General features: G+C 41.0%; 1 protein-coding gene across 9 annotated transcripts in view; it reads left to right on the top strand.

The window, feature by feature from the left end:
* LPIN1 (lipin 1) overlaps window positions 1-24,809 on the top strand; it is a 134,582-nt gene that overhangs the window by 103,699 nt on the left and 6,074 nt on the right. For all 9 annotated transcript variants that reach the window (XM_006138553.5, XM_006138554.5, XM_075923487.2 and 6 more), the window contains 11 exons: window positions 2,543-2,636; window positions 2,758-2,948; window positions 5,243-5,336; window positions 7,706-7,775; window positions 10,979-11,071; window positions 12,217-12,296; window positions 14,770-14,914; window positions 17,073-17,221; window positions 20,843-20,929; window positions 22,446-22,598; window positions 23,721-23,835. In XM_006138553.5, the coding sequence (XP_006138615.2) occupies window positions 2,543-2,636; window positions 2,758-2,948; window positions 5,243-5,336; window positions 7,706-7,775; window positions 10,979-11,071; window positions 12,217-12,296; window positions 14,770-14,914; window positions 17,073-17,221; window positions 20,843-20,929; window positions 22,446-22,598; window positions 23,721-23,835 (1,271 nt within the window). The remainder of the gene's footprint in view (window positions 1-2,542; window positions 2,637-2,757; window positions 2,949-5,242; window positions 5,337-7,705; window positions 7,776-10,978; window positions 11,072-12,216; window positions 12,297-14,769; window positions 14,915-17,072; window positions 17,222-20,842; window positions 20,930-22,445; window positions 22,599-23,720; window positions 23,836-24,809) is intronic.

Below are 24,809 nucleotides of genomic sequence, written 5' to 3'. Positions count from 1 at the left end.
CCTTCCTTTGATTATTCTTCTGAAATTTAGGGAGTGAGTTGTGTGATTTGAGTAAAGGATACAAACTGGAGGTCACAGTTGTGAGTAAAACTATAAGGATTTTTCATGCTCCATGCAGTCACTCTTCTAGAAGTGTCTACAACAAGAGACCAAACGATTGTCCGGTGGTCAGGGCACTAATATAGCACTTGAGAGGCCTGTGTTCAAGTCCCTGCCTTTGTCACCAAGGACAAGTCACTTAGCAGTTCCGTGCATCAGTCTCCCATCTGAAAAATGGGGACAATAGCACTCTAACAGCACAGGGTGTTGTGAGGATAAATGTATTACAGCATGTGAAGTGCTCAGATAACGTGGGGATAGGGCCCTATAACCACCAAAGATAGACTCCTAGAATTTAAGGCCAGAAGGGATCATTGTGATCATCTAGTCTGATTTGCAGCACATTGCAAGCTACAGATCTTCATCCACCTGCTCCTGTAATAGACCCCTAACCTCTGGCTGAGTTATAAAGTCCTCAATTTGAAGACTTCAAGTTACAGAGACTCCATCATTTACTGTAGTTTAAATCAACAAGTGACCCCATGGTGCAGAAGAAGGTGCAATGGATCTCCTAGAGCAGTGGTCTCCAAAGTGGAGTGTGCGCACCCCAGGGGGTGCGCAAGACAATTCATTGGAGTGAGGGAAGAAAATTCCCTGGCGCCGGCCATGTATGGGGCACAGTGGGGCTGAGGGAGCGCATGTGCACTGTGCTCAAACGGCTGAGAGGGGAGATGCCCGGGCGTGGTGTGATGTTAAGGCCCGGGACTTTAAAACCGCCCGGCCCAGCGTTGCACCATGCGGCCCAACATGTGGTCTGGAGCCCTGGAAGCATTGGCTGTGGGGACTTCTGGGGCCCGATCACAGGCTCCAGCCCCTCATATTGGAAGGCAGAAGGTGGGGGAGGGGAAGGGGGAAAAATAGAGGGAAGGAGTGGGAGAGGAAGAGGCTTGTGCTGAGGGGAGGCGGGGGAGGAGAGCATGCCTGGAGAAGAAAGGGGAAGGCACCAAGGGACAGCATGGAGGAGAGACAAATGCCAGGGGGCCAAGTGGAGACAATGAGGAAAAGGGCAGGAGGGTAGGTGTCAGTGGGAGGGGGGGTCAGAGTGGTGCTGGGAGAGGAGAGGGTAAGGACATTGGGGACTTCAGGGGGGAGGGGAAGGTGCTGGGATAAGGCTTGAAAGAAGAGATGGGCATGAGGAAGATGGAGATGGAGCAAGTGTTAAACCAAGATTTTCAAAAATAATTAAGCATATTCAATCACATTGCTCTCACTAAAAATATTATTATTATTATTAATAATAATTTTTTTTAGAGAGCAAAAAGGTTTTCTGTACCGTTAATAAATAAAATAAACAATATTTTTTAATTTTTTTATTTCATCTTTATCTCATCCTTTTTTAATTTCTATTTTTTGTGTATGTTTTATAATGTACATAATATATTAGTCCAGTAGTACATGCATATAATTTATAAATAAATTAATAGACATATATTGGGAATGCGTGCTCAAAAATTTTTTACTGATAGGGGTGCGTGATCAGAAAAGTTTGGAGACCACTGACCTGGGGTTTCTGCCAATTTGATCTGGGGGAAAATTCCTTTCCTTCCCAAATATGCTGATCAGTTGAACCCTGGGCTTGTCAGCAAGACCCACCAGCCAGGCACCTGGGAAAGAATTTCTTGAAGTAGCTCCAAGCTGTCCTTATCTAATGTCTCATCTCCAGCTGTTGGAGACATTGGCTACTAGCAGTCACAAATGGGTAGAGCCCAGCACGGATATATACATCCACATCTGCAAAGATGAACTGTGGAGATCCACACCTGTATCTGCAAATGCAGATACCTGCAGATATAAAGTGGATATCCGCAGATCTACAGGGCTATTCAGACGGGATACAGGCCATTGTAGTCAATCTCATCATACCATTCCCTCCATAAACTTCTCAAGCTCAGTTTTGAAGTTAGCTATTTTTGCCCCTACTGCTCCCCTTGGAAGGTTGTTCCAGAACTTCACTCCTCTGATGTGGTTTGAAACCTTCATCTAATTTCAAGCCCACACTTGCTGATGGCCCATTTATGTCCATTTGTCTTTGTGTCGATATTGGCACTTAACTCCTCTTCCATCAAAACTAAAATATTTTAAAGGATTTTTTTTTTTTTGGCCCCTCACTTGTTAGGTGTCCAAATGAAGTATCCAGGTTAGGTATCCAAATGAGACCTATTAGGTCACCAGCATTGTTTTCAGCTGGAGTTATGGGTGCTCAGCACCTCTGAAAAATCAATCTTTGGGCATCTCCCTATGGCATACAAAATCAGTGGCCAGTTGCATAGCTTTTGTCTTTGCAGTTTTGTGTCATTGTAAATGATCATTTGTTTTCTCTTAATTACAAATTGCATGTACATGCTTTGTGCGCTATAGTTCCTTAATATATGGGATTTGTAAAAATTCTGATTGTGTATTTGGAAGATACCAATTCACTATTTATTTATTCTGTGTTTGACAGATAAACGAAGCCGGCATCTTGGAGCTGATGGTGTCTATTTAGATGACCTCACCGACATGGATCCAGAAGTTGCTGCACTTTATTTCCCCAAAAAGTATAACTATTTATTTGTATTAGACTATATGGCACCAATCGGCAAAAAAAAAAAAAAAAAAAAACGAAGACTGAAAGCCTGTTTTTTTTTTTGTTTTTTTTTTTGTTTTTTTTCCCCACAGTGGTGAAAATATTGCACATGGAAAGAATGCAAATGAAAATGGACCACGGTCAGCCAGTCAGTCCCCTCACTCTGGTGGAAGTTCAGGTGTTGATAGTGGCGTTGAAGGTGTCTCAGATGGAATGAGAGACTTGCCTTCAATTGCCATTTCACTCTGTGGAGGTCTTAGTGACAACAAAGAGATAACAAAAGGTACAGAATGACCCTGTACATTATGATTACATGTTGTTAGTGAACTCTCCACTCCTGTTAAAAGGGAAACAGTTCCCTCTTGTAGCTAGAGGTAGGTATTGAACGGTGAGGGAGTATGCAGCACTTTTCATTTGGATAAAAATAGCATCAGAAGTTCTAGGTATATTTATATTTGATTACAGTAAACTTCTGATAATACGACACCTTTAGGACCCAGAGGGTGCCAGATTATCAGATATGCCAGACTATCAGAAGGGGGGACTATGAGGGGTATAGGATGGGGTGGGGGGAATGCCACCCCAAACCCCTCATAGCCCCCCTTCCGATAGTCTGACTCTGCCCCAGGTGTCCCCGATTCAGCTGCTGCTGGTCAGTTTCAGCAGCGGCTGAATTTGGGATGCCTGGGACAGAGCAGCTGGGGTGCTGCCGGGTTGGTCCTGCCCCAGGCGTCCCTGATTCAGCTGCTGCTGAAACCGATCAGCGACTGACTCCAGGAAGCCCGGGGCAGAGCTGCTCTGCCCCGGGCTTCTTAGAATCAGCCACTGATCGGTTTCAGCAGCGGCTGACTTGGGGATGCCTAGGATAGAGCAGCTGGGGTGCTGCCAGGTTGGTCCCATAGTGCCTCCCCTCGGCGCTGCGGGACCAACCCCGCAGCACCCCAGCTGCTCTGTCCCAGGCATCCCCAAGAGCAGCTGGGGTGCTGCTGGGTTGGTCTCGCAGCGCCGAAGGGTGGCGCTACCGGACCAACCCGGCAGCACCCCAGCTGCTCTGCTCCGGGCTTCCTGGAGTCAGCTGCTGATCAGTTTCAGGAGCGGCTGACTTGGGGATGCCTGGGGCAGAGCAGCTGGGGTGCTGCCGGGTTCGTCCCGCAGCCCTGAGAAGCAGCACTATGGGACCAACCCGGCAGCACCCCAGATGCTCTGCCCCCGGGCTTCTCTGATTCAGCTGCTGGTCATTTTCAGCAGCGGCTGAATTGGGGAAGCCGGGCACAGAGCAGCTCTAATTGTCCGGCAGCCAGAGCACTTCTGGGTTCCTGATGGTGCCGGACCATCAGGAGTGCCGGAGCATTGGATGCCGGACCAGTGGAGTTTTACTGTACTGATTTTGACTTACTGTAATATGTTTAGTAAATTACTGCATTTACAGTTTCACTTCTCACTGATAGTTCTGTGCCACAGAAGTAAAAGGATGCATTTGCCGTATGTCATACCTTGGTAATTACTACGGTGTATGGTTTGTAAGTTTATTGTTATCTTTGCCATGGACAGGTAGCATGACCCAATGCTTAGGATGCTAGCCTGGGACTTAGAAGACATAGGTTCTGTTTTCACCTTTTGTCTTCTTGTCTAATCTTGTGCAAATCATCAGTTTCACGGAACTTTGATTCTCCCTCTGTTCAATGGAGATAACATCACTTCCCTATCTTGAAGGAGTTTGTTGTGAGAATAAATACATCGAAGACCTGTAGGTGCTCAGATAAGAGTCATGGGAGCCATCGAAGTATCTAAGATTGATATTGCACTGAGTATTGCTAAGAAACGAGATGTTAAAATATTTCAAACAGAGGATAATTTACTACAAAGTAGTTCTGTTAATTATTTTGTTAATAATCCAAATAATTGTGATTCTAGAGGTCAAGAGGAAGTGGTATTCTTCTAGGAGGATGCGTTTTCATTTTTCCCCAGGCCCTTCAAGTACTGATCACGTTTCCAGCTGAGGCCATAGCTCTACATCAACTTCATTGTTGCTTGTTCCTAACTAGTCAGAGGAGCTTGAGGGGTAGCCAAGTTAGTATGTAACTGGAAAAACTTGAAAAACAACAGAGTTTAGCAGCACTGTGAAGACTAACAAAATATGTAGATAGTATCATGAGCTTTCATGGGAAGTGGGTTGTGCCCACGAAAGCTCATGATACCATCTACATGTTTTCTTAGTCTTTAAGGTGCTGCTAAACTCTGTTGTTTTTCTAGTCAGAGGAGGTCACTGAAGAGGCATGTCCTTACTTAGGAGTGACAGACTTATTCCTACAATGGGCTGATCACCATAGCTTTAATTCAGCACCTCTTCGGAAGAATTAAGGGCATTCAGCCGCTCACAGGAAATATCCAACACCTTGTAAGATTGGGGCCCTAAAGCAATTTCTCAGGAACTCTGCTAGTCTCTGCCACCTCAGCCAGAAGGACTGAATCTGAGCCTGTTATTTAGCTCTTGGATGTTTTAGTGCTGCTAATTATGAAGAGGAGGTTGTCCTAGTGAAAGGGCTAATATGTTTATGTTTTAAATATTCCCAACAGATCAGTTCTTAGAACAAGCAGTAACGTACCAGCAGTTTGTGGACAATCCTGCTATCATTGATGACCCCAACCTTGTGGTTAAGATTGGAAATAAGTAAGTATGTTCCAGCAGACAAAAGTTTCAACACTGTGGCAAACACTTGTGTATTTTCAGTGCTACCTGCGGCTTATACCAGCTGCACCATAACTGAACAAATGGATACTAATTTTCCTACTGTAGATTCACTCTGAGAGTCAAAGCCAGTGTCAAATAATTAAGTAATTAATTTGGGTTTCAAAGACCTAGCATTGAATGCAGGCAGTGTTCACACTCAATGTGCAGAATAAAAAGAAAATTAAATTATAAACCTTGCTAGGACATTCATTCATTACAACTGAATTATGAATTCTGGGGAAATCACAGTCAGCTTGTGGTCATTCTATATTCAGAGAAAGAACATACATCCACTGAATATATTATTCCTTCACCCCTCTGCTGACTCATTGCATGCGTTTGAACAAATTGCTTAATTTCTTGCCTTGGGTTTCTTGATCTGTAAGGATGTGCCTAGACTATAGGGTTTTTTCGAAAAAAATGGCCTTTTTTTAAAAAAACTTCCCCTGCATCTAGACTGCTGCTTCGTTCTTTCGAAAGTAAATTGAAGGAATGCGGCAGTTTTTTCGACCGCGGAAAACCTCGTTTTACGAGGAATAACATCTTTTTCCGAAAGTGCTCTTTCGAAAAAAGGCGCTATGTAATGCAAACTGTGCTTTTTCGAAAGAAAGCATCCAGACTGCCTGGGTGCTCTTTTTTGAAAAAGTGGCTTGCTTTTTCAAAAGTACTGGTTGTAGTCTAGAAGCTCTTTTTCTAAAGAGGCTTTTTTGAAAAGCCTCTTTTGAAAGAGGCTTGCAGTCTAGATGTAGCCATAAATGGGGACAATACCACTTACCTTCCTCACAAGGGAGGAACTTGGAAGAGAGGAAAGTGATTAGGAATAGTCAGCATGGATTCACAAAGGGAAAGTCGTGCCTGACCAATCTGATGAGCTTCTATGATGAGGTAACTGGCTCTGTGGACGTGGGGAAAGTCAGTGGATGCGATATGCCTTGACTTTAGCAAGGCTTTTGATATGGTCTCCCATAATATTCTTGCCAGCAAGTTAAGGGAATGTGGATTGGATAAATGGACGGTAAGATGGATAGAAAGATGGCTAGAAGGCCAGGCCCAGCGGGTAGTGATCAACGGCTCGATGTCAGGATGGCGGTCAGTTTCTAACGGAGTGCCCCAAGGTTCGGTTCTAGGACCGGATTTGTTCAATATCTATATTGATGACCTGGATGAGGGGATGGATTGCACCCTCAGCAAGTTTTGCGGATGACACTAAGCTAGGGGGAGAGGTAGATATGCTGGAGAGCAGGGATAAGGTCCAGAATGACCTGGACAGATTAGAGGATTGGGCCAAAAGAAATCTGATGAGGTTCAACAAGGACAAGTGCAGAGTCCTGCACTTGGGACAGAAGAATCCCAAGCATTGTTATAGGCTGGGGACCAACCAGCTAATTAGTAGTTCTGCAGAATAGGACCTGGGGGTTACAGTGGATGAGAAGCTGGATATGAGTCAACAGTGTGCCCTTGTAGCCAAGAAGGCTAATGGCATATTAGGTTGCATTAGGAGCATTGCCAGCAGATCCAGAGAAGTCATTATTCCCCTTTATTCAGCTCTGGTGAGGCCACAACTGGAGTATTGTGTACAGTTCTTGCCCCCCCGCCCCCTCACTACAAAAAGTATGTGGACGCATTGGAGAGGGTCCAAAGGAGGGCAACCAAAATGATTAGGGGGCTTGAGCATATGAACTATGAGGAGAGGCTGAGGGAGTTGGGTCTGTTTAGTCTGCAGAAGCGAAGAGTGAGGGGGGATTTGATAGCAGCCTTCAACTTCCTGAAGAGAGGTTCCAAAGAGGATGGAGAAAGGCTGTTTTTAGTAGTGACAGATGGCAGAACAAGGAGCAATGGTCTCAAGTTTCGGTGGGAAAGGTCCAGGTTGGATATTAGGAAAAACTATTTCACTAGGAGGGTGGTGAAGCACTGGAATGGGTTACCTAGGGAAGTAGTGGAGTCTCCATCCCTAGAGGTGTTTAAGTCTCGGCTTGACAAAGCCCTGGCTGGGTTGATTTAGGTGGGATTGGTCCTGCCTAGAGCAGGGGGCTGGACTTGATGACCTTCTGAGGTCTCTTCCAGCTCTATGATTCTATGATGTAGTGTGTAAGCATTTTATTGAACTTGGGTTATAAAATTAAAATAAAGACACAAAGTAGTGTAAATAGGACATGGATGAGTAGATACAAATCTGAACTTCAGGGCTTTGTTCTTTAGTTTAAATAAACTGCATCACTTAAACTGACTGTACAGTTACTGTTAGCATTGCTCCCAGTTCATAGCCTATCACAAAATGTAACAGTATATAATCTTTTTTGACTTGCCAGATACTACAACTGGACAACAGCTGCTCCACTTCTACTGGCAATGCAAGCATTCCAGAAACCTTTGCCAAAGGTGAGACTGAACACGAAAGTCAACTGGGAAAACGTGATCAGTGGTATTTTTCATTTTATGAACTGAAATTCATGAAGGCAGAGAAAGTGACTATATTTTACAGGGAAGTCTGCACATCAGTAGGAGCTATTCACACACAACCAGTCACATAGCTGATGCTGACAACAGGGCCTATTCAACCTACAGTTAAGCAGGACTAAGAGCTTGTTTACATGGGAAGTTAGTGCACAGCCGCTTGGCTGTGACTGAATAGCACACAAGCTACTTTGCACCAAATCAATTGGGAATTCATACATTAAGCTAAAGTGTACAAAGGCACTTCTTATGAGCAGTAAGAATCCACATAGGGAGTTAGTGCAGACTGGCTAGTACGCTATAAATTCACATTATGCCTTGTTGCTCTCTAAGGGTACGTCTACACTAGCTCATTAGTTTGAGCTAGGTAGGGTAATGAGGGCAAGCGGAGTTGCAAATGAAGCCCGGGATTTAAAAATCCCAGGCTTCATTTGCATGTTCCTGGGCGCCGCCATTTTTAAACCCCCCTTAGTCTGAACTCCGTGCCCGCAGCTACACATGGCACGGAGTAGGTAGTTCGAATTAAAAATCCTAATTTGAACTACCATTACTCCTCGTTTAAATCCTGGGCTTCATTTGCAACTCCGCTTGCCCTCATTACCCTACCTAGCTTGAACTAACGAGCTAGTGTAGACGTACCCTAACTTCCCTGTATAGATAAACCCTAAATTTGGTCTACAATGTATTTATTTGCTAGCTTATAAAAATTCAGAAAATATCTAAAGGATTATAAAGTCCAAGAACGGATAATCCTTCTTGATGACTTTTCATCCCCTTTTTCCTTTGATTAATGTTCACTGGCTTGGAACCATAGGTTATATTTACACAGATAACTGTGTGCTGTAATTGAGTATTTGGTGTCTGTACCCTCTAGAATGTCTGCAGAGAATATACAGATATGGTAGACACAGGAACTAGAGATTTGCCCTTAATAGACAGCTTTTTCCAAAGTAGTAGTCCTTGCTTTAAATTGTCAGAAAAGAGGCATGTATTTGAGTGGGAAATTTTGTAGCTTTTAAAAGTGCTTGTCACAATTTAGGGTTCATTGAGAGGACTTTTTGGGGAAAATAATCTGTGCCCACGTTTGATTTTGATTTGCACACAAATTATATCTTTGGTTTTGAGCTATGTGAGTTCAAATCCTTTTAATGTCACTTTGAATTTGGAATCTGAACTCATGCAAAACCTCAAACTAATACTTACTGGGTACCACTATAAAACACTTCCTTTTCTGTGAGAATCGTCTGAATCTGCAAATATGCATGGTTCATATGTATCGCTCTACAGCTGTCCACTCTCCATGTAAATTGACTGAGTATGCAATGAAACACAAAATCAAAAGTGTGTTGTTTCACTGTAAACATTTTGTTAAAATCTGTGTCTTTGGGACATAAATTAGAGGATTCTGGATGAAAACCTGATTGTGCTGAAATTAATTTCACCTTAGTCTCCTGGGTTATCAATAAAAATATAATTCAGGAACACTAAATTTACAATTTTTGTTTTTTTAAAAACTATACTTGCATTCCTAATGTTGCTGACTTTCTAGAATAACCAAATCATATGAAGGAATAGGTCCAGAGCAATGTATAGATTGGAAAGATTTACTGGGCTGAACTGTAACCTTGAAAATGTTACCAACCTGTTTTCTATTGCCAATCTTCCAACTGATTTTTTTGACTTATTTTCATTAATATTAATTGGTTTGAGACAGCTTTGATTTGTTCCAATAATGGAAATAAGTCATTGAAATGTTAAAGGGTTTTATATTTGGTCAAGAGACTGTATGAAGTGAATGTGAACTTGGAGTTTTTGCAAAGGAATAGTTGATATTCAGCAAGGTATTTAAGCACATGTCTAACTTTAAGCCTCTGAGTAGTCCCATTGAAGTCAATGGAACTAGATATATGCTCAAAGTTAGGCATGTGAGTATGTATATTGCTGAACTGGAGTCATTACTCTCAACAATTCAGTTGTTTATTCAAGCTGTTCCTCTGCTTTTTTTGCAATTCTTTAAAAGAAGCCTCAAAGCTTATTTGCTCAGTTTTAGTGTTGTGCCATTTATCTCAATATCTTTCTCTGACCCATTTTAAATGCAACAGCAAAGGAGAACCTTTGAAAAACCTAATATACTTAGAGAGCTAGATGAACACTGACTGAAATCTGCTTCTCATCTTTCTAACCGCTGATAGAACTTGTATTTGATTGTGGTTTATCTTAAAAGATCCCGTATCACCTGCTCAATTTTTCGCTGATATTTGAAGAGGAGGGGTAAAGTCAGACTTACAGCAGAAAGCTGGTTGCAGCCTTAAATGATGAGGAGCCATGATATATTTTCCATAAAAATGTTGTTTCACTGTAAACATTTTAAGGTGTTAAAACACCACCAACACCCTTGCAGTTTTAGTAGAAAGGCCAAGGGATCATAGGTGTGAAACTAAATCCTTTCAAAAGCGACGAGGAGTCCTGTGGCACCTTATAGACTAACTGAAATCCTTTCACTCTTGGGAATGATCCATTATTGAAAGGAACTATGTTCTGTTGCCATCCATATAGTATCTGTGGATAAATAATTCCAGGAGCTAGCCATTGTCAATCCTGCACACATAATCAGTAAATTCTCGTAAAAATAGTAAACCTGCTACTCCCCACAAATTAACCGTAAATACAAATGTTACTTTTGTTTTAGGGGGAGTAAACAACCATCTTGCCCTTTAGTTTGTAGCCCTTTGTACCTAAAACCTCTTCCATAAAGCTAGTTGCCTGTTTTTTTGTTTTTGTTTTTATTTTTTGTAACTTGCAGTTTTCCCTAAAACAACCTCAGATCAGAGATCTATTATTTACCCATGCTAGTCATTATACTAATGCCATTTTATGCTTTCTTTTTCTTGATCTCTTTGTCTTTTTCCTTTAAAAACTCTTCTAGTATTCATGCTTAAGTTACTTCAGTGCAGTTCTGGATGCCATTAGGTTTTGCTTTTATAAAATTTATGGCCCACACACAGTATGTTTCCTTTTCTTCTATTTATCTTTGGTTGAAATTGTGTTCACCATTTCCCTTCGTTTGCATGCGTCAGGTTGTCTGTTTCTTTTGTTCCATTATTTATGTTACCATCCATTTATCACAGGCCACTGTGGAATCTATTATGAGGGATAAGATGCCCAAGAAAGGCGGAAGATGGTGGTTTTCATGGCGAGGGAGGAATAGCACTATCAAAGAGGTAAGTTTAAAAAGTAGATGAGGTTAGTGTTTGGATGAGGTTTGAATCTCGTGAACTTTTACCGATGTATCCTCCAGAGGTTGTGTTTCTACAAACAGAACAATACCCGGTCTGATTTTGGGACACACACAAGGAAGGCATTTATGGCCTGATCCAAATTCTGTAAATCAATAGAAAGTTTCCTATTGACCTCAATGGTTGAGGATGAAGCATTTGTCTATTTCACTTCTACATTTTTATTCATTGCATGTATAACCTTTATCAGCATAATCTAATAGATTAGATAGAGATCTGCAAACCAAGAACTTCTGAGTTATCCTCCTGTAAGACTAATTTAATATACGTCATTGTACAAGTTGCTCACCTTTTCTACAGTTCTGTTTCCACATTTAAAGGATAATGATATTTATTACTTGAGCAAGTTGGACAATTACAACAAAAGTTAACTTTAAGTGAAAAATAATTAAAGAAATGTTTCACCACTTTTTGTTACTCCCACCCCATTTTTCAACAATCTTTGGGGATTGGGTGCTTAAATTACATTTTCACACTGTCTATAAACATTGAAGCACTGGGTAACCATTGATCTCTTTCCCGTTAGACATATTTCATCTTTAAAACTGATAACAAAATCTGTCTTTTACTTTCAAGAAATTGAAATACCTGTACTCTGTAGTTTTCTAAGTTTACATGAAATAGTCATTCTTGTGAATTTTAGTTATGAGCTTCATATAATTAGTTTTTCCTGCCATATTTTTCTGCAACTTGTTTAACTCCAAGAGTGACTCTATTCTGGGAAGTGTTTGGCTAAGGGATTGATCCCACAATTTCCCCCAATACTTGCCATTTGAAATCAGCTTTCTCTCTCTATCTGCCAAAGAAAAACAAGCTACATTTTCTGTCATGGTTTAAACATGTGAGTATGAGTGTTTTGTGCAGAAATTTTCCTAAAATAAACCCTTGCATTTTTTAATACATATATGCACAGAACCAAGTCTTGCGTGTCTTTCTCACGTGAACAGTCTTAGTGAAAGCAGTAGGACTACATGCACAAGTGACGCAAACAGGATTTGGCCCACAAGATTATTTCCTTTATATATTTCCCCTCTCTGTCTACTATGAAACTTTTTATATTTTTGTTTTAGGAAACCAAGCCAGCACAAGGTTTGAGTGGACAGGTGCTTGCTGCAGAAGAGGAGTCATCACAAATGAGCATTGCAGACAGGTATGCCAAAATAGGGCTGTAGCCAATGTAACTGGAACATTTAAAAATGAAAGCAGGATTTTTAAAGTCTTTGAATGGCAGAATAGGGTCAGGAACGAAATCTGAATGAGATTAGTAATCTGTGATGCTATCATATCACTGTGTTTGATCCTTTAATGTTGGTGAAGTTCATCCATGGTAAAATGCACTTCACCTGCATCAAGTCTAAGCAGATGAAGTGTGGGGGATTCTATTCAGGGCCAATTTGGGAAGCTGCAGAACTTTAGTGACCCCTTTCCAAACATTCTACATTTGTAAAACTGGGCTTTCTTGTTCTGGCATCTTTTGTTTTTGATCCTAGAAAAATGCAGGAAGTTTAGAAGCACCTACAAATAAATAAAAGTTGAGTGGAACATTTCCCAAAGCTTTTTGCACCTCACTGAAATCAAAACATCTCAGATCCTTATAATCGCCCCTTACTTTTGAAAACTTACATAGTCTGACTTCTCTTTATTTGCTTTGATATACCCCAAGGAAGCTCAAGGGCATAAACACCTTCTTTCAGAGAGAATCTTCTGTTATGTCTCCCATGCAGGGATAGAAAATTCCACAGCTTTCTATTACTTCTTCCAGGGAAAAGCAGGAGAAGGAATTCCAAAGCCAGAGGATCCTTCTAGCAGTTCTTATAATATCCCTCACTAGCCCCAGAATCTCCACATAGGGAGGATTCTGCAGGGCCAGCATTAAGTTACCTGAAGAAGTCCTATGAGGATGAAGTAACTCTCCCCCATCTGGTCTCCTTTTTTGCACAGTCCAAATCCCAAGGAGGTGCAACAGAATGGCCTAACATGGATAGAGCACTGTCCAGTTCTGTGCTGTCCTTGCTCAGATCTGCCAGAACTATAGCAGCGTAGAATAGTGATAGAGATGTAGCCGTGTTAGTCTGGGGTAGCTGAAGCAAAATGCAGGACAATGTAGCACTTTAAAGACTAACAAGATGGTTTATTAGATGATGAGCTTTCGTGGGCCAGACCCACTTCCTCAGATCAAATAGTGGAAGAAAGTGACTACTTTCTTCCACTATTTGATCTGAGGAAGTGGGTCTGGCCCACGAAAGCTCATCATCTAATAAACCATCTTGTTAGTCTTTAAAGTGCTACATTGTCCTGCATTTTGCTATAGCAGCGTAGTGAGACTCACCTCTAGTTATGGGTCACAAAGGCTTTTTGGCGGCAGTCCAGGAGAACTGAGCACTGGTGGTTCCTCATTCCAGCTGATTTGTGCCAGAGCTGAGCTACAGCGCTTTGAGGCTTGGTAGTTCACAGCCCTGTCAGCTTGGCTGCATCAGTCATGAATGGAAAAAACTGTTGCCTCAATAACCTATCTTGTCTCAAATTGGCAAGATCCATGAATGGACCTGAGAGGGCACATCCCTCAACAGGGGCATTTGGTTCTGTTGCCCCTTACCTGTTTGTTTAAAGAAGAAGCCTTAAAACAATATTGGAACTACTCCTCACTTATTGTTCCATGTTTGAGTTTTAAATGACTTCAGAAACAGATCAGGCTGAATGTGTTGAAGGCAACCATTCCATGGTAAATAGAATACTGAGTAGCAAGCAGTTTTTAGACCATATATAGTATCCACAGCGTCAGGCAGACTATAGCTTTAAAAGCTGTCAATCACAACACGCAGTGCTTATGATATGAGGGTCAGGATTTCCCAACAACATGCAAGACCCAGGTGTGATGGAAAAGAATGTGAATGGTGATATATTAAAGATCACATTGGCAGTTAAGAATATTGGAAGCTACTGCCTAATATGACAGTTCTGTTTACCATTAAAATTCTTTCTTCTCTGAAAAGTTTTTTTCCTTGACAGATTTGGTAGGAAAAATAGTTTTATAATGATGCACACTTAAACTAATATCATGCACAGGAACAAAAAGTTGCTGGCATTTTGAATAGGGCAATCCTGCCAAAGCTTCTAGTAAAAATATAATCCCAGTGAGAAAAATTGCTGCTTTCACAAAGAATGGATGGTGCAGGTTATTTTCCATTAGAAAGTTGCACTAATCATGTTTTAGGATTATTTTCCAATTGCTGAATCCTTTGTAGACTAAATATATTATTTTCTTTTCTTCCTTGGAATGAAATTTCTTAGTAATGCTCACATTAAAAAACTCAGGGTATAAAAATCTATTAGTATGGACTGTAATTTAAATCTGTTAACATAAAGTGACAAAACTAGCATATAGAAAAAGGAATGACTAGCAGAACCCAAATATGAATAATGGAAGGACATGTGTGACTTAGAATTCAGCACTTTGACGTATTTGTAAAGCCATGTTGTAAATAACCTCCCAAGAGACATTACTTAGAAGCAGAGAATCAATTGACTTATTCAGTGAGTCAGTGGTAATGTACTTTTAATGCATACCCAAATGCATTTACTGAGTGATGATAGAATTATTTTCTGTGTGTGTGATGTTCCAGAATAAAAGATGAATCTTCTTCAAGTGATGAAGACCCAAGAGCTACAAAACCAAACATTGGGTCATTGCAAACCAACTCAAGTCATCTCTCATTATTGTCAGGAGTCAGTTACAAAAAGACCCTTCGACTCACTTCTGACCAGCTTGTGAGTTATTTTTACCTATTCCTTCTGTAATGTCATTTCTAGAACAACAGACACAATGCAGTTATACTGGCTAGCACAAAGTCTGTGAACTGTTAGTATTAGTAGACCTTATGAAATTTTTTAAAAAAGTCTTAATGGTCAAAGTAAATCTTATGCTTAATGTCAAAGGTGTTGGGTTGACAAATCAGGAGACAGAGATCTTGTACCCTGGGAGCCTAGAATTAAACTGTGAAGTCTGCATTAAAGCACCTAAATAAGCAACCTGGTTTTCAAAAGTGCATAGCACCCAGAAGTTCCCATTACACCTGTTGAGAGTCTGTGTATGTTTTATGTCATGGATGAAATTCCGTACTGTGCCTTTAAGCCCTTGTCTGCACTAGGGAGTTATTTCAGAATAACCCCCTTTATTTTGAAATAATAAGTAGAGTGTCCACACTACCAAGCCAGTTATTTCGAAATAATGGGCTGCTTATTTTGAAATCTTTACTCTTTCACGGAAAAGAAGCTTTTTTTGAAATAGTTATTTCAGGAGTTATTTCAAATTTAGTTATTTTGAAATAATTTTCTAAGAGGCATGGAACAGAACTGGCAACCCAGGTATGGGTTTTAAGTAACCTTTGTATACTTCCTAACTTGGGCTGCCCTTGAGACTACAGAGGCCCTGGAAGTTATTTAGCAGTACTAGGGGACTCTCTAAGTTAGAGCAGCCTTCCTGCCCTGCTTGATGGCCTGCAGTGCTGCCAGGAATCACCACAGGGATCTGTGCTGTTGTCCTTTCCCAGTGACCTCCATCTGAGTCCCATCCTGTCCTCAGCATGCCCCATGCCAAGTTCTGTAAGGGAGTCCTTACAGGAGAGCTTCATGGCTGTTGTACACAAGAACCTTCCACCAGCTGGAAATGAGGCATTTAAGGTTCCTTTACGCTGCTCCAGCTCTTTTACCTGGTTTAAAGGGGCCAGGTCCTCTGTGTGTGTATGTACACATGCATTCACACATCTATGTGTGTGTACGTTGTCTCTCTCTCCCTCCCTCCCTCGCCCTGCCTTCATGCATGCATGCATGCACGTGTGCGCGCGCGCACACACACACACACACACACCACACACACACACACACAAAAGGTACGTCTAGACTACAGGCTTTTTTTAACAGAAGTTTTGTCGACACATACTGTCGACAAAGCTTCTGTCGACAAAGAGCATCTAGACTACATCCAGTTCTGTCGACAGAGCAAGCCGCTTTGTCGACATGACAGTGTAGACGCAAAGTACAATGTAGATGCAATAATGCCTTTTCTCAACAGAACTCTGTCAACAAAAGGCATTATTCCTCATAGAATGAGGTTTACAGCCGTTGACAAAACTGCTGAGTTCTGTCGACGTTATGTCGACAGAACTCAAAGGCAGTGTAGGTGCAGGTATAGTTTTGTCGACAAAAGTCCATTTCTGTAGACAAACCCCTGTAGTCTAGACACGCCCAAAGTTAGCAGGATGTAAAACATCTGCTTATGAATTTAGTGTGACCAGGACAATAGTAACTTCATTCTTCTGCATGGAAGTGTTGTGATTAAAGTGGGTAAATAATGCTGTTGCTGTCAAGCCCAGTGCATTAATACTTGATTTTGGAAAATGTGACTAGTTAGGAAAATGCAATTTCTCACATCTACACACACAGCTAATTAATTTTCAGATGCAAACAAACTTGAGAAATACAACATTAGGAATCCCACTGCTGCCAGGTAGCTAAATGAGAGTGTTCCCTGTAGTTGGCAAAAGCTCTGGAGTTTGCCTCAAGAGACAGATCTGGTTTATTGGTCGTATTGTGTAACAAATTGAGAGCAGGGGTGCACAAAGACACGGGCTTATTTTTCAGATGTGGTAGTTGCAGAGGTCTGAAGCCAATATCTGATTTTTGCTGCCAAGAACACTTTAGGCCCTACCATGCCACTGGTTGTAAAGCAGAGCTCCTATTGTTTTTAATTCTGCATATGAATCAAGGGCACAGCATAGCCATTGCATCTAAACTTTTGCTTCCATTATTCAGTAGAGTGTCCCGTGACAGAAAAGGGATGAAAGCAAATAGCACCCTCTCATTTGTGTTTATACTGTTCTTGCCATTTCACCTGCACAAGTTTGATCTCACTAATAACGTTTCACAGAAAAGTCTGAAACTCAAGAATGGTCCTAATGATGTGATCTTTAGTGTTACGACACAATATCAAGGCACGTGCCGCTGTGAAGGCATCATCTATTTATGGAATTGGGATGACAAGGTTATTATTTCTGACATCGATGGAACTATCACAAGGTAACTTGACAAACAGGGCAAGATTTTACCTACCAGGCAATATCTTCTTCGGGCCCAAAAAATGATTACTATGATGACATAGGGTTGGAACAAGGGATCATCATGTTCAGGCTTTGAATTTTCATGTTCGACATGTTTTTCATATGAAACAAGAAATATAAGGTGCTCCTACTACATTGACTGGAATGTTAAAGGCTGGTATGTGTGATAACATTAATCTATTTGTTACTTATAGACTTTTCTGTGGTGCTTATAGTAGTAATATCTGTGCACCTTGCACACATTAATGAGTTCATTTTTGTGTCCCATCTGTGAGGCACACTGTACGGATACTCATAGAATCACAGAATCGTAGAACTGGAAGGGACTTCAAGAGGTCATCAAGTCAAGTCCCTTGACCTCACGGAAGGACCAAGCACCGTCTAGATCATCCCTGATAGAAGTCTATCAAACCTGCTCTTAAATATCTCCAGTGATGGAAATTCACAACTTCACTAGGCAATTTATTCCAGTGTTTAACCACCCTGCCAGTTAGGAAGTTTTTCCTAAAGTCCAACTGAAACCTCCCTTGCTGCAATTTAAGCCCATTGCTTCCTGTTCTATCATCAGAGGCCAAGGAGAGCAATTTTTTCCCTTCTCCTTAAAACTCCCTTTCAGATACTTGAAAACTGTTATTATGTCCCTTCTCAGACTTCTTTTTTCTAAACTAAATCAGCTCAGTTCTTTCAGTCTTCCCTCATAGCTCATGTTTTCTAGGCCTTTAATAATTTTTGTTGCTCTTCTCTGGACCTTCTCCAATTTCTTCACATCTTTCTTGAAATGTGTACCCAGTACTAGACACACTACTTCAACTGAGGCCTAATCAGTGCAGAGTAGAGCAGAAGAATGACTTATTGTGTCTTACACACAACATCCTGTTAATGTACCCTAGAATCATGTTTGCTCTTTTTGAAACAGTGTCATGTTGTTGACTCATATTCAGCTTGTCCCTTTCTGTAGTACTCCTTCCTAGACAATCACTTCCCATTCTGTATGTATGAAACTGATTGTTCCTTCTTAAGTGGAGTACTTTGCATTTGTCCTTCTTAAACTTCATCCTGTTTACCTCAGACCATTTCTCTAGTTTGTCCAGATCATTTTGAATTATGATTCTATCGTCCAAAACACTTGCACCCCCTCCCAGCTTGGTATCATCTGCAAGCTTAATAATCATACTCTCTATGCCATAATCTAAATCATTGGTAAAGATATTGAACAGAACTGGTCCCAAACAGACCCCTGCATAACCCCACTTGTTATGCCCTTCTAGCATGATTGTGAACTGTTAATAACTACTCTCTGAGAATGATTATTCAGATAGTTTTGCACCCACATCATAGTAGTCCGATCTATGTTGTATTTCCATAGTTTATTCATAAGATCATGTGAGACCATATCAAATGCTTTACTAAAGTCTAGGTATACCTCATTCACCGCTTCTCTACAAGTCTTGTTATCCTATCAGAGAAAGCTACCAGATTGGTTTTGACATGATCTGTTTTTTTTCAAATCTATGCTGGCTGTTACCTGTCACCTTATTATTTTCCAGTTGTTTGTAGATTAATTCCTTAATTACTTGCTCCATTATCTTTCCGAGCACAGAAGTTAAATTGACTGTTCTATAGTTTCCTGGGTTATTCTTATTTCCCTTTTTATAGATGGGCACTATAGCTGCCCTTTTCCAGTTTTCTGGAATCTCTCTGGACTTCCATGACTTTTCAAAGATAACACCTAAAGGCTCTATCAGCTCCTTGAGTAGTCTAGGATACATTTCATCAGGCCATAGTGGCTTGCAGACATCTAACTTTTCTAAGTAATTTTTAACTTGTTCTTTTTTAATTTTAATTTCTAAACCTACCCCATTTCCACCATCATTCACTATGTTAGGCATCTTGTCACCATCAATCTTCTTGAACCTAACCCAGAACCTAACCCAGAGACTCTTAACAAGTCTGTCTCCTAAGTCCATCTACACCTCAGCTCAAGTGTATACATTTTTAATATATTAGGCAAAACCTCCTCCCTTTTTCCCCCTGCCTATCCTTCCTTAGCAAGCTGTACGCTTCTATACCAATTGTGTGTATTATCCCACCAAGTCTCTGTGATACCAACTATGTTGTGTTTGTTTATTATCATTTTAAGTTCTTCCTGCTTATTCCTTACCTTCCTAAGATACAGATTTGATTTTGTTCCCCAGTTCTGTCTTGCCCCTCCTTTATCTTTGCTATTATAGCCCATGCTCCCTCCCATTTCTGACTCATCTCCCAGGTCTCCATGTTCTTCACTTACCTGTGGGCTTTCGTCACCTACCCCCATCAAACCTAGTTTAAAGCCCTCCTCACTAGGTTAGCCAGTCTGTGTCCAAGTACTCTCTTGCCCTTCCTTGAAAGGTGAACCTTATTCCTGCTTATCAGTCCTCCTTCTTGGGACAGCATCCCATGGTCATGGAATCCAAAGCCCTCCTGGCAACACCATCTTTTCAGCCAGCCATTCACCTCCAGGATTCACCTGTCTCTGTCTGGGCCCCTACCATTGCCTGGAAGGACTAAAGAAAATACCGCCTGTGCTCCATACTTCTTCACCTGTACTCCCAGAGTCCTTCACTTTTGTTCTGTTGAAAGTCACACCTCACGGTATCATTAGTGGCCACATGGATGAGTAGCATGGGGTAGTAGTTAGAAGGCTGGATAATCCTTGACAGTACCCTCGTAACATCTCGGATGCGGGCCCTTGGCAGGCAGCATATCTCCCAAGATGACATGTCAGGGCAACAGATGGGTGCCTCCACCCCCCTCAAAAGACAGTCTCCAACTATCACTACTCTGTTTCCTCCTCGCAATGGTGGCTGCAGACCTCCCAGTCTCGGGAGTAGAAGGCTTCTCCTCTTTTGCTTTTAGAGATTCTGGCTTTAGAGATATTACCAATGCGTGAACTAATCCAGTCAGATAAGGCAGCATGATTTAGTGGACTGGACACCAGAATAGGATTGAGGAAGTCTGTGATCTACACCTGTGATTGAGTGATTGGGTTGTGATTAAGTCATTTCACTGTGCTGTGCCACTGTTTTTTCCATCTCCACCTTGTGGTACATTGTCTGTCTTTTCTTTTGCATTGTAAGCTTGTCAAGGTAGGCACTGTCTGATTGTATCTGTACTGTGCTTTTCACAGCAGAGCCTCTGCGTGCTACATAATATAAACACTTACAATGGAGCCAGAAAAGCTATTTCCTCCATTTTATAGATGGTGAACTTAAGCCCAGAGGCATTGATCCTCAAGAGAATGTAGTTGGCTAGCTCCCATTGAAATCAATGGGTGGTAGATGCCTTTGAGGATCTGGACCAGAAGGATTAAGTTATTTGCCAAGATCACACAGAAGATCTGTGCCATATCTTGGTATAAAACTTTGATCTCTTGAATCTCAGGCCAGTGCAATAGCCAACAGACTATCAAATGAATGCATAGGAGGGACTATATCAATACCACCCTTTCCTTGAAAAAATATAATTTACAGTTGCTTCTGCCTGTTCTTTGGGAGTTCTTTCTTGTAGTTCATTTGCTGTTTTTTTGCCCATCTTTATTCAGGTCCGATACTTTAGGTCATATTTTGCCCACTCTCGGCAAGGATTGGACACATCAAGGGATTGCAAAGTTGTACCATAAAGTGAGCCAGTAAGTACTCAGCAAATATCTTCATGTTAATTTCTCTCAATTGAAATGCAAAACCAAATGCCTATTCACAGCTCTAAGGTGTTGTAGCAGCTATTTACAAGAAATGAGTAAATTACATGTATAACAGGAAAGATAAATAGGATCATGCTAAATGGCGAAGGATTTAAAAGTGACACGAAGCTTGTGCTTGATGCAGTCATGCAGGGAGAACTTGTAGAGTAGGGATGGGGAACCTTTTTTGGGTTGGGGGAGCCAGTGACCTACAGAAAAATCAGTCAGATACCATACACAAGTGAAAAGCAAAAAAATACAAAACAAAACCCTACTGACTTGGCCCTCAACTGTGAAGAGAAAGACACTCTCCACATTCCCCCCCACACCAGAGCTTAGTGGGGCCCAGCCTGATAGATGTTTTCTGCTCCATCTCTGCGGTGGGTTGGGGCCTGGAGCCTTGGGACACCCCTGGGCCTTGGGGTCTGGGTCCATGCAAGCCGGGGGTTGCAAGTGGTCCCCAGGCCTGAGGTTCCCCACTCCTACTGTAGAGGGATGCAAAGAGCTGATGGGGAAGGGAAAGTTGATGGTATTTCAGTGTCAGAGAAAAACATGGTGGTTGAAATGTACGATAAGGGCCTTGACAAGCACTTGGTAGCCTGCAAAGATGTGTCAGTTTTTAAAGACCAAGGCTGGGGCTTTGAGATGTTCTACTGTAAGAAGTAACAAGGTTTAGATAGTCTGGATGGGTGCATCCGGGGAGAATCGAAGTCAGAGAGAAGTTTTCAAGCCCCACAGAGTAAGATCAATACAACCTGAAAGCTCACATAGCAAACGGTGTTTTGTTCTATGAATAAACCCTTGTATTTGAAAATATTTGTTTTGGATTTTTTTTAAGATTAACATTGCTAAATCTGCTACTGAAGGCAGCTGTTAGGGCTTTCATGGCCATAAGTTTGAGTTTCCCTGTTTAAATTACTAAATTAATTATATAGCAGCTAGATATCACAGATTGACACTATGTAAATGCCTAAGGGTGAGATTTAATGCCCTAATTCACATTTAATAGTACGTTACTTTATAAACAGTCCTATTACTGGAGTTGTGGAGTAATGTGCTATTAAACCAGAGAAAGGATATCAGAATCTGAAAGTAAGGTTAATGCGACAGTGTTGCTGGATGCATAATGTTCTGTTCTTAACAGGAGACATTTTAATACATGATAAGGGATGTGATGCAAACACCCAGAGCCAGATTTTATATGACAGCAGTACAAATCCTAAGAGAGATACTGTACTGGTATAAATTAGTAACTTCACTGGAGCTATGCAGATTTTTGCTATCTGGCTTGTAATGTTTTAACTCCTTTGCAATAATTTTTGAGTTCTTATGGAGTAAAGAGTTGATAGATCTGAATCTCTAATTGTTATGTCTTATATCACAGGCAAATAACATATCACAATATTGAAAATACCTGCTTTAATAATAAAGTAATTTCTTCCTGGTTTGTTTGTTTGTGTGATAGAAACGGGTACAAATTTCTGTATTGCTCAGCACGAGCTATAGGAATGGCAGACATGACCAGAGGGTATTTGCACTGGGTGAACGAACGAGGAACAGTGCTACCTCAAGGACCTTTGTTGTTAAGTCCAAGCAGCTTGTTCTCAGCCTTTCACAGGTATCATTATGGAGTAGCTTGTATCCAATAAAATATTTGCCTATTAGGTGACCACTTCACATTATTCTCAGAGTTTCCAATAGGAGTACAGCTAGTTCGGATTAGAAGCCTAATCCGAACTAGCTACTCCGTGCCGCGTGTAGCCGCGCGGCACGGGGTTCGAACTAGCCGGCATTTAAAAATGGCGCTGGCCGGCTTCATGCGAATGAAGCCCGGGAAATTCAAATCCCGGGCTTCATTTGCAATTGCGGATGACTACATTACCCCCCCTAGTTCGAACTAGTGGGGTAGTGTAGACATACCCATAGAGAACCCATACAAAGGGAAAGCTATTATAAACCTATTGACCCATTCTGCAGCTTTCAGTAAGGCAGTTTATATCATAGGGTACGTCTAGATCGATCTAGGGAGGCTAATGAGGGCGAGCAGAATTGCAAATCAATCCGGGATTTAAATATCCCGCGCTTGATTTGCATGTTCCCGGCCGGTTGCCATTTTAGAAATTGACTAGCCCGAAGTAACTGCCCACGTCTACACGTGGCAGTGAAACAGGATTCCGATTTAAAGCCCCTAACTCGAATTAGCTGGTAAACCTCATTGCAGGAGGAATAACAGCTAATTCGAGTTAGGGCTTTAAATTGGAATCCTGTTTCACTGCCGCGTGTAGACACGGTCAGTTACTTCGGGCTAGTCAATTTCTAAAATGGAAACCGTCTGGGAAAATGCAAATCAAGCGCGGGATATTTAAATCCCGGATTGATTTGCAATTCTGCTCGCCCTCTTTAGCCTCCCTAGATCGATCTAGGGGGCTAGTGTAGACGTACCCATAAACACATCTTTATTTAGAAACTGCTGTCTATAATCCCCTGCCTTTGTTTAGTAGCCACATCTTTACCACAGGGTTTTTAATGAAAGCTTGTTTTTGCTGTAAACTTGATCTGTGCAAATATGGGGACAGTTATTTACATTCAATAGGAGCTCTGGCTTCTAAATGAAGGTTATATAGGGGCTTTCAGTTCTAGAATCCAGCTAGGTGAAATGTATTAAATAAAATACATGTATTACATAAAATAAAAATAAAATAACTGATGTATTTATGAAATACCTCCTTTTTTATTTTAGGGAAGTGATAGAAAAGAAGCCAGAAAAGTTTAAAGTTCAGTGCCTGACAGACATCAAGCATTTATTTTATCCAAACACAGAACCCTTTTATGCAGCCTTTGGAAACAGACCTGCTGTAAGTAATAGCTAAAATTATTTTTGACTACAAAGTGCAGAAGTGCTGGTGATGTTGTTCAGTATTTCTTTTGTGGTAATGCCTCAGGGCCTCAAACAGAAATTAACACCATATTTTATTAGGCTCTGTAAAAAACAAATAATGCAAAGTCAATCTCTCCTCTAGAGATTTCACAGTTTAGGATGTAGATATGCAGTAGGTGAATAAAGAAACAAACATGGAGGGCAAAGTAGCAATAGAATCGTATGTGTTTGTATAAGTATGAAAAATCTGTAAAGTTCTTTGAAAACACTGAAAATAGTGACTTTCTTTGGTGCTGTTAGAAATGTGTATCCAAATTTTGCTCTCTTCAAGATAGCACAACCACAGTGAGCTTCATGTGATTATGTAGTATAAACCTGGGCAAAATGTGACAGGTAAAAGTTACTTAGCCACTTTTGAAAATTGTACTCTTTGTGTCTGTTTAATCTTCTCTAGCAGTTTTATGCTGACTTGGGGTTTGTCTACAACAGTGCATTAGCATTCACCAGTGTGGATTAAGTTCTAATCTTCATTAGTGTGTAGCCTGGGTAGTCTGGATCATGTTGCCATGTACTAAAAATTCCCTAACACATATTAACTTAGTTCTGTTACATACAGCACTATGTTAATATGCATCAGGGAACTCATGGTGCATACTAGTGGGGTTCACAAGGGCCACTAACTGTGCGATATGCTGCTGAGGACAAGAATTTACACCTCTCTAGTGCACACTAATGCATCTTGTAGACAAGCCCTTAAGTAGTTCCTATGAATTTTGTTAGGCTTAGTTAATATGTGTAACATGCTAATATGTTACAGAAGCTTCAGATGCAGAATAACGTGTACATTCAGTACTAATATTTTGCACTTTACTATATATATTCTTCTGCTCTACATCTATATAGATTTATTGTGGAAAAACAGAGGTTTAATTAGTTTTAAGTTAACCTTTT

The sequence above is a fragment of the Pelodiscus sinensis genome, chromosome 3 (assembly GCF_052426305.1).
Source record: "Pelodiscus sinensis isolate ZL-2025 chromosome 3, ASM5242630v1, whole genome shotgun sequence".
In the NCBI taxonomy this organism is placed as follows: domain Eukaryota; kingdom Metazoa; phylum Chordata; order Testudines; family Trionychidae; genus Pelodiscus; species Pelodiscus sinensis.
The sequence above is the reverse complement of the archived record's forward strand: the minus strand, read 5'-3'. Positions and strand labels throughout refer to the sequence as shown.